Source organism: Pollicipes pollicipes, unplaced genomic scaffold, assembly GCF_011947565.3.
Source record: "Pollicipes pollicipes isolate AB1234 unplaced genomic scaffold, Ppol_2.1 Scaffold_7231;HRSCAF=8579_pilon_pilon_pilon, whole genome shotgun sequence".
Classification (NCBI taxonomy): Eukaryota; Metazoa; Arthropoda; class Thecostraca; order Pollicipedomorpha; family Pollicipedidae; genus Pollicipes; species Pollicipes pollicipes.
Genome location: NW_023597034.1, coordinates 19,115,062 through 19,125,307, shown reverse-complemented (window position 1 = coordinate 19,125,307; position 10,246 = coordinate 19,115,062). Strand labels below are relative to the sequence as shown.

Sequence of the window (10,246 nt, the reverse complement as noted above, 5' to 3'; positions counted from 1 at the left end):
ACCCACAAACTGAGGCGGACAAACGCCAATGGGATTCACCGCTAGGAACATCGCATTCATTGCATTTTGAGTGGTGGTGGAGGGCAGTGACACCACGTCATGCATTACCTCACGGCGAGACACAAACACTGCAGTGAATGACTGCTCACTTGACGTTGCCCTCCTCGTCCCTGGCATAGTATCGGCTGCGATGCGTGGACCAGTCCGGCACGGCTGCGCGCTTCCGGGTAACAAAGTTGGGAGGCCTGTAACAAGATATGTTATGTATTTGTCGTGCTCAGCACTGCGCAAAAGCGCATACTGACAAGATAAGAACAACGCTTATAATTATAAACCACGACGTGACTTTGTAAACAGAAGCAGCGGCTTTGCTGAACCCGCTGACACGTTACGATTGTAGCGGTTGACCAGTCAAGAAGAACCTAGACCAGGCGCTTTCCCAAAAGGAAAATTTTGTAACGAACGCATGTCATTTAGCACTTACGCAAAGTATCTCAGCTTTGGAGTGTACACAAGGCTGGCAGCGCGAAACACCTCCAGGCTGCCAGTGTGCCTGCAGTGATGCATACACTAAGTGTGACGCACAAAAGTCCAATGATTATGCTTTTAGACATGCTGGCTGTGATCTGTGCAGTGTTACCCGTAATGCAAGTGCCACCGCTGCCGGTACCGCAATTGTGTAACAAGTGGCAACAACTTAAGTATATGCAGCACCACCAAACCGACAACTGTTCCTATTCGCATGGGAGTAATCAGGAATTTATCCATCCTAGTGGCTCAGATGGTCAGAGTGCCTGCCTTTCGATCCACCCATCCGTGGCTGGGTGGGTTCAAGTCACTTAAGGGCGCTCGCTATTTGCCCTTGACAGCTATGGCCTGTGGTCGGTGGCAGCGGTCGTGATACAGATCAGTTGACGTCAGAGGGCAGTACGGACCGTACCGAGCACTGCAGCACGTTAAGCTTTTACCATTAAATTTCGCCGCTTCATGGAGTTGCGCGATCGGATGGTGAGGGTCTGGGCTCACATAATCGCAGCTTAGTGTGGGCACTGATCCCAGAAATCCATTCATTCAAAAGGTCGTCGAGCTAATGCGCGGGTTTGACTAAAGCTGTCCATCGTACATAGGCTAGATGTCCTGGATAACGAAATCTAACGCATCAGAAGACGACATCGTAGGAAAGCTATACGACTGGGAACACAGGAAATCATTCAGACACTGTAGTTCACCACGAAGGCAGCGAGGTTCAGTGTGCGGTAGCTAGCCACGACATCCCACAGGGCGTTGTGCGCCGAAGATCCCGGCAGCAGCCACGGCGGTTCCCGGGACTCGCCCTCCGCCAGGTCATCATGGTGACAGCGGCTGAGGCCGCTGGGTGTAGCGTGGATGTTTATCACCATATCATAACCATCATCCACCGGTTCTGAAGAAGACAAACAAAAGCTGCAATCTGATGAGACTAAAACGGCTGTCCTATGCCCCCCACCTCCTGGATCCGGGTAATGCATTTACGACGCATTGTCTATGCTAGGTAAAGTAAGGAAGCCAAACAACAGAAACACCAGAGCCACAGCGAAACTGAACGTGCTAGGTAAATGTTAAGCATGCCATGGGACTTGGAGGTATTTCCGTCATATCCAAATTCGCGATCATTCTATATGACAACAATCGTAAATTACGCGAAATTTTCCTGTGCAGGCGGGTCGACATATAACGACAACGGGCCCCACACGCGCGTATTCAGTTCATGGTCCCAATGCTGTAATGTGACATTTTCACCTTGAAGACGTCGATGTTTCCACGTTTGGGCGCACCACCAGGAGTGATTTTTGACGTGGCGCACCCAATGTCCCAGCGCCCAGTTTGGAGCCCTTGCTGCATGTTGGCGCAGGCGCTTCGCCACGTTCTTTGCAACGTGCCAGATGTCATACGAGTGCTGCACTTCTGGTAGACGTTGTCCTGTAGTGACGGAGGTGATGGTGGCATTAAGACTTCGATCACCATGCCAACAATCCGATACCAGACAGCTATTTAAGTGTGAGGGACTGTTTATTTGAGCTCATGGGGAGTGGGGCAAAAATGTTTTGGCGGGAAAAGTGCACCCGGGATGCTAAATGCCCGGTTATAAACATCGAATGCCGTGATTACCAATATGGCCACACGGCGTTTTGTGCAACGCACAGGACTGATATAGAAAATAGGAAACACAGGAGAAAACACAGAGGACCCAAGGAAGCACAGCAACCAGTGACAGGCTATGAAGCAAGTCTGACTGATAAGTTATCACAACCGCCACCATTGTGTTCGACTTACTGACAAGCTTCCCGACACCCAAGTGCTGATCAGAGATGAACTCCTTGATGGGCAGTCCCTCGAGGCCGCTAAGGCAGCGTGAGAGGCCTTCCACCTCCAGTTTCGGGCTGGAGAAGCCGACCTCCTCACGGCGCACAGTGTTCTGTGTGCATGCACGTTTGGAAATGGCTCAGTATTCGCAACACAAATGGAAATGCTGGAAGTCGACGACGATTTGCAGCTTTTGCGTGCGTGCGATGCGTCAACTACGATTGGCCATGCAACGACTACACAAATGGTTTACGGTGGATAATTATAAGCAAAATTCTCACCAGAATACACATCAAAAATGGATATTTGTCACTCAGATGTCAAGAAATGACTGCATTGATGTACCATTCTCAAGTAATGTATACCAAAGGCGCCCTATGCAGCTTCTGATTGCAGTTTAACCCATCACAACAACATAAAACCCGAATTCGATTGGCAAGTCGTCAGTGCTCACCGGACAAACATTCTCGAAGAAATAATTACGAAATGCTCACTGCCATACCTGCGCCATGATGTGGCCAGTTGTGTGGTCCATTATGGTGTAACACCCATGTGACGCCGAGAAGCCAGGGCTGTCATTATGGTGTAGCACCCATGTGACGCCGAGAAGCCAGGGCTGTCATTATGGTGTAACACCCATGTGACGCCGAGAAGCCAGGGCTGTCATTATGGTGTAGCACCCATGTGACGCCGAGAAGCCAGGGCTGTCATTATGGTGTAGCACCCATGTGACGCCGAGAAGCCAGGGCTGTCATTATGGTGTAGCACCCATGTGACGCCGAGAAGCCAGGGCTGTCATTATGGTGTAGCACCCATGTGACGCCGAGAAGCCAGGGCTGTCATTATGGTGTAGCACCCATGTGACGCCGAGAAGCCAGGGCTGTCATTATGGCAGTCATCTGAGGCAGCACCATCTTTCACATCAGTATGATCTTTGTCATCACATGAGATGGTTTTGCTACCTTGACTTTTTCTGAGCGGTTTGTTACTATCACTTAGGTGATCGTCGGAAGCAGGTAGTAAGCAGATAGCAGTGCTGCAAGCAGATAAGTTTTGTACCGTGACACGGCGGCAACACGGTGCCGGGCGACGCGGCGACGGGAGGCGGCAACGAGACCGCTTCGGCGGCGGTCGGCACTGGAGGAGCACTGGCGGTGGTCGGCACTGAAAAAGCACTGGCGCGGTCGGCACGGGGGGAGCACTGGAGACAGCCACCGGCCGGCCGGCCGGCCGCGGCACCCCGCCACTCAGCGACGCGGCACTCTCCGGCGCTGGCGACACCGCACCTTGAACCGCCGCGCCGACAAGCGCGGGCGACAGCAGGGCCGGCAGCATTGAGGGCGCCGGCGACACAGTGGTGCCGCGGGTCAACGCCGGTGAGGACCTGGCCGCTGGGATGGGGCCGAGCACCGGCAGCGTCGAGTCATCCGCCCACGGCCCGTCGAACGCAGCAGGCGGGGCGGTAGAGGCGGGCATCAGCGGCGGCACGTCCAGGTGCCACGGCGACGTCTCAGGCACGGCCGGCGACAGCCAGGCCGACAGCCTGTCCCGCGCGCCCGCCGGCGGCCGGCGCGCAGTGCAAAGCGGGACGTCACAAACTCGGCTGCGGAGGGGCCGGGTGGCGAGTCGGCGGCAGGCGTTACGCGGCGATCCCCAGAGCCGTTTTGTACAGGGCGGCGGTCGCCGTCCCCCTGGCACCGGACCCGGCGGTTGCGAAGCCCGTTGCCAGTGAAGAATGGCCGGCCGTAGCCCGTGCAGCGGTGCGGCAGGTCGGGTCGCGCCTGCTCCGGGAGCGTGGCCCAGCAGCGGTGCGTAAACAGCCGCCCTCGCAGGCAGGCGCGCCACCCAACCCACACTTCCGTGGTGCAGCGCGGGCGAACTCTGGAAGTCAAACGTCCTACCAGGCGGGATGGGCAGTTTCGGATACTGAACGAGTCATGACAAATGTCAGCTGCACAGAGCGAGCGTTCGTCGGTTTCCCGCACTGGATAGCGTACTGGGTGCGGGTGCCGTGATCAGAACAAACGTAAAACGACGTGTAGAAAATCATGGACGCGCCACATAGTGCCAGATCGAAGCAAGGTGGGCCTGACAGGGTGCACCCAATACAGAGACACATACATTGGGGTTAACGTCAGTCATGGGGACCTACCAGCAACGACAAGACCATCAGGTGATGCCGCGAGAGCCGCCTCTCGGTTTTCGGTTAGAGTCTTGTTGAACGCCTCCTCAATCACTGGTGCTACCACCCTTTGTGTGATACGGCTGTGCGCAGTCTGACTGAGCTGCCCTATGTTGGCGAGGGCTAATATCTTGTTCAGCTTTCCCAGATGACTGCCGCTGAGTACGACGGCCGCAGCAAGTAGGGTGTCTATGACCATTGTGTGGCCTTCCTTCGGCGTTGACACCCACTTATTGGTGACAGTGGCACATGCTTTGCATTCCTGAGGGAGATAACCGGAGGACTGAAAGGCCAGCCTGTCACGAAAACAGCATGTATCTCTGCACGAGTGGCAGCGTGACGTCATAACTCGGACATTGCAGATACGACAGGCCTCTGGCAGCCAACACTTACAGCACCGATCATGCTATGGTTTACACCAATGTAGTTTCAAGCATAGCTGGGCATTGATTTGACGAAGACGGAACTAAAAAGACGAAGGGTACTAAGAAATGGTGAAAACCACAAATTAAATTGCGTGCAGCTAGTTACGCGTGAGTGATGTTAAATGCAGTATTTAAGTCAATGACGTCAAGCACAGCTTGCAACAAATTAGCACACTATGCAACATTACTAGAAAACAACAAAAAGAAGCATACAACAGTTATTTTCAAGGTTTTTTTCTGGTCAATGATATCAATATGCAGTTCTGACAGCATCCCCAACTGAGACTCACCCATGTGACCGTGAACGATACGGTGATACGAGTAACATTCACGTCGCACCTAGCACCGCAACGGGTGCAGAGCACCACGGCGGCCTCGGCCATCTTCCTCAGCTGGGACTCGGAGACGAGAGCACTGCGGGTGCCCCAATGACAGTCGTACTCCGCCGTCGCTCCGACGTTCACGTCTTCTTCCCCCGCGGTTTCCACCTCCATGTAAGCATCGCTGAAAACAGGTCCGCACTAAAACAAGAGCACCAGCAGGACCCATACCTGGCGAGGTCACGGCACTCTTCAAATTTGGGAATGTATGCTTTAGAGCCACAAAAGCGAGAACACCAAAGAGGAAGCACCTGATGAAAGACCATGGTAGGGTAATACGCATGACATACGTTAAAATCTTCTCATACCACAGCCAAACAATATGGAACGAAGAAGGGACTTCTACATGCATCTACAACATTATCATACTGTGGCCAAACAATACATTCACGCGTCAAGCTGAGTGACATGACGTAGTGCAAGTTCACCACTAATCTCGTCATCGTACATCTGTTCGAGCTCCACAGCTGCGTCCAAAGTGGTTGCATGGTCGGGAGTCGGCGCCGAGCCCTGGCTGCCGCCGGGTGTCAAGGCGCTCGGGGTCCATGCAACGTCGGCTGGCTCCCTGGTAGTCTGTGAGGTTCTGCAAGCAAAAAATAACGAGCGGTGGAAACAGCACGGTTCGACTCGGCTTTAGCTTAAGGCTTCAGCTTATGAAGACCATATGCGTTATTAGAGGAGGCTGATCACAGCCCGCGAAGAAAGTTACCGAGCCTTAATGACAAGCGGAATACCTATCACTGCCGTTAACTAGCATTGGCGCTGGCATGAAATCAACAGTGTTGAAGCTGTTTTGGTCTCACTTGCAGGCTCTTAGCTCGGCTCGTACATTACCCCATGACAGCGACGCGCGCACGCGCGAGCGACCGGATTATCACTGCCCCGCGGGTTTGGGCACGAGTCAGCTGGTGATCCGTCAATTGATCTGACAGGTCACATGACCCGGCGCCGGGAGGCCTGTATCACAACAGAAATTGTTACGGTTATGTTATCAATTGTTCTTAATAAAGGTATACTATGCACATCATTAGAAGACATCACTAACATCGGCGAATGAAACGTCCGTGATGTACTCGGCATGGCCAAGTGCGCATTGTCACCCGTGTCGCCATCGCCACCCACATTGTCGCCTCCGGCGTGTCCTCTATCGCCATCGCCACCACCAGGTTCCCTCAGGTACCTGTAGTGAAATGAAGCACTGCTTAAAAACGCAAAACAGGGGAACCACAGGATGAACATGATTGAAAGATGCGTATTTATTTTGCACTCACGACAATCATGCAGATGGCAAACACCGTTCACAGGCTCGGAATTAATTGCTGATGTCTAGTTTAATTCAAACATCCAGTAAGGTAGTAAGGTGTGTTTGGAACATGTTTGGAACATGTTTTGGAACATGTTTGGAACAACTCACATCGTACTATAAAGATCTTTGAGATACGAGAAAATCTGCACAGAAAAATGGGTGATAACCCTTTCCTTATAGGCTTAGACAATGTTGTAAAACAATCACATCCAAGTGCAGTACAAACAAGCAGTGCTCCTGAAGCTGTGTGCACGCTGCACGGTACAAGGTTGTGTAGTCTGAACAGCACTCTGCTGCCTGAACAAACCAATGGTTATCCTTTAGCAAGGTGCAGGATGGTACGCTTGACTGTTGGTAGGCCGGCCTTTCGCATCGCACGTCGCAGAATCATATACATGCTGCTGGATACCACCAGCTTCTTGCTTGTTGCCGATCATCTGGAACATAGCACAGTGTGAAATGGAAATTGTAATAGACTGCAGATGTGGAGTTCATACCTATGACGATGACTGCAACGACTAAGGTGGGGGACTTCTTGGTAACTCTGTTCTGGCTTTAACACATAGGAGCAAACAAGCTGCATTAATGTTTTATACAGCATTGTTTATACAATACTACATGAAAATGTGCAATTCTGCTAATTAGACAGATTCCAGGCTATTAGTCCCTTAAGTCATTTAAGCCTTTCCTGTAGTCTTTTAATTTTAAGTTCCTGTAGGTCTCACAAAGGTCTTTGTGTTTGGCATGATATGGTCATTACAAGACAATGTCAATATCAGTCATTATTGCAAATTTAATCATCTTTATGCCATTACTCAATGCAGTTTTAGTACAATTTTTGTATAACAAATTTCAATATTCTTGTTCAAAAAGTAAACTAACTTTCAAAATCCAACCCAAAAAGACAACACTGACCCAGAACCTGGTCTTCGAGATGGTTTAGACACAGGAAGCACCGAGGTGCCTGGAACAGTGTTCTTTACCTTCCGGCCGACAATGTTTGCGGAGGGAAGGGCGTCGGCTTAGGTCTGTAATGAGAGCCGGCTAATCAGCTGACGAAACGTCGCTGCCAGGCTGGTTAAGTCATCTCAATGACAAGTTTGTTTCTAGTCATGACGTCACTCGTAGAAGTGTAAAAACGAACTTCTTTTACTTCTCACAATATCACAAGGATTTACAAGCCACTTATGATGGCAACATTGAAAACCAAGCAGGTATTCGTAATAACACGTGTCCTTCATCCCACTGATGGCGTCACTGCTACGAATGAATCGGTCATCAGTTGAAAACTATCAGTGGGACACGTTTTTCGGGCTGTATTTTCCCGCTGCTCACGTCGTTCCGGGAGACTGTTCTGGTGTACGTGCATCTACCTACGTACTCGTGGTTTACATTCTTGTGCCATTTGAAAAATAAATGAAGAAAAATAAGCTGCGTTTTACCTTCTGCTCGTGACGTCACGTAACACGAGGTATGGTCTTCGTTTCGTATCACTGTGGAAGCTGATAATGGCAGAAAGCCACCTCTCCCAGCAGGATTCCTCAAGAAATTACTGCAAGAAGGTCCAAGTAATCCATGAACAAACCGCATTCAGGCATGTCCACACTGGGCTGCCAATGGGGCCGGAAAAAGACATGAACTGGCTCAACGTTTTCGGCTACCGGCATCATCGGTCTTTAAAAAACATTCCAAAATAGTGTCCATCGGTGCAACCACTGGTGGACACCATTTTGACACGGTTTAGACGGCAATGGTTTCTCCTAGACTTGAAACGCGGGTACCGTGAGTGTTATGGCACCCTCACCATTAGACACTGTCTGAGAATGTATGTAGAGCATTAACGTTATGACAATGGATGGGAAGAATCGACTACAATATGACCATGAGCTTCCTTACTTTCTGAGACGTTCCTCCGTCTATGTTTCGGGTGCCAACGCCAGATTTTGTATTACATTTGCAGCCCAACTCTTTAATTTACCTTCCGGCCGTCTGCTATGAACTCTTCAATTGCAATGCGTGGCGTTGCTTTGCTGCGTTTGGAAACGACTGCGAAGTGTTCGAAATTATTCCTGAACAAAATGCCTTTTAGGTGAGTCCACTTCGATTCAGTAGTATGGCCATTGATGCGCATAATCGTAATTTTTACCTTTCGGCCGTCAGCGTTATACACCCATTTCAAACGTGTCAATTTACTTTCAATCGATGCAACTATCAGCAACACCATTTTAGGAAAGTGTTTGATATGGACAGATCATGCTGTCGGCCGATACGTAGAGCTGTATTTTAAGCCTATCACCGGCTCTATTGGTAACTCTTGTTGCATCGTGTGCCGGTTGGGATAAGTACGCTTTTCCACGTGTCATGTGCGATCGTTGGACTTGATTTTTCAGGTAAAAATACCTTCATTGTATATACATTTAGCCGCATGCACACCATGCTCACGCTCGAAAGCTCGTGTGGGTAATGCGTGGGCCTTAAAGCGCGCTCTGGTTATGTGCCCTGGAGGCCGTGGTACCGCCAGTGAAAAGCTTCCCGGATCTAGAATATTTCAGATGCTTTTTGAACAGCTTTATAATGATGTCCACTTGTCGTTGCACCAATGGAAACTATACTGACACTTTTGAAATGGACAAATGATACTGGCGGCCGAAACGTAAAGAGTCCGCCCACGCATATCACCGGCCCTATTGTTAACTCTGCGTCTCTGGTGCGCTCGTTGGGATGTATGCTGCTTTTCCGCCTGTCATACGTGAACGTTGGACTTGATTCTTCAGGTAAACGTACCTTTCATGGTATACACATTTAGCCGCATGCACATCGTGTTTCTCGCTCGCAGGCGTGTGGGTATTGTTTAGGCCTGAACGCAAGCCCTGGCTATGTGCCCAGTAGGCCGTGGTGCTGTCCGTGAAAAGCTAACCGAGGCTAGAATATTTGAGATGCCCTTTTTAAACAGCTTTAGAATGATGTCAGCTAGTCGTTGCACCGATGGAAGCTATATTGACACGTTTGAAATGGACAAATGATACTGGCGGCCGAAACGTAGAGTTCGCTTTACGCCTAGCATCGGCCCTATTGGTAACTCCGAGTGGGTGCACCCGAATGATATTTTGTTCATGAAGGATGGGTCCACTGTCTCCATGATGATAGCGGAATTGTATGCATAGTTTTAAAATGATGTTGCTAGTGATAGCATCGATTTAAACTACGCTGGCACGTTTGAAATGGCCAGACAATGGTAGCGGCCGAGGCGTCGAGTCCGCTTCTGTCTATCACTAACGGTCACTATTGGTAACATCGAGTGGACATATTTCAATGGAAGTTTATTCACGAATCATTGGGATCTCCAGTACTTTCTAAATGCAGCAAAGTTTGGTCATGTAGTCAAATTAGACATTTCATGGCAGGCGGTCGTAATGGAAATCAGTATTGGTTCAAAATGGTGATTTGGCGACGGGCGCTACCAGCCGGAAGTGGACTTGTTAGGTATTACGTCGGATAACTGGGCACATGGCACGCTGCTCCTATTTGCCCAGTTAGCAGCGCTGGTCCCCGGGAATAGCCCGCCAACAAGAATATATGAATTGTCATTTAGGTAGTTTTTGGAAAGTGT

General features: G+C 50.3%; 1 protein-coding gene across 1 annotated transcript; it reads right to left on the bottom strand.

Moving 5' to 3' along the window:
* Positions 1–3,318: 3,318 nt before the first annotated feature.
* Positions 3,319–7,021, bottom strand: LOC119109096 (uncharacterized). The gene is made up of 5 exons (XM_037232641.1): positions 6,954–7,021; positions 6,453–6,510; positions 5,779–5,913; positions 5,241–5,454; positions 3,319–3,379 (listed from the first exon to the last, which is right to left on the bottom strand). Exons 2-5 carry the CDS (start codon positions 6,482–6,484, stop codon positions 3,335–3,337), a joined length of 426 nt encoding a protein of 141 aa, XP_037088536.1. The 5' UTR covers positions 6,485–6,510; positions 6,954–7,021; the 3' UTR covers positions 3,319–3,334.
* Between the last annotated feature and the right edge of the window lie 3,225 nt (positions 7,022–10,246).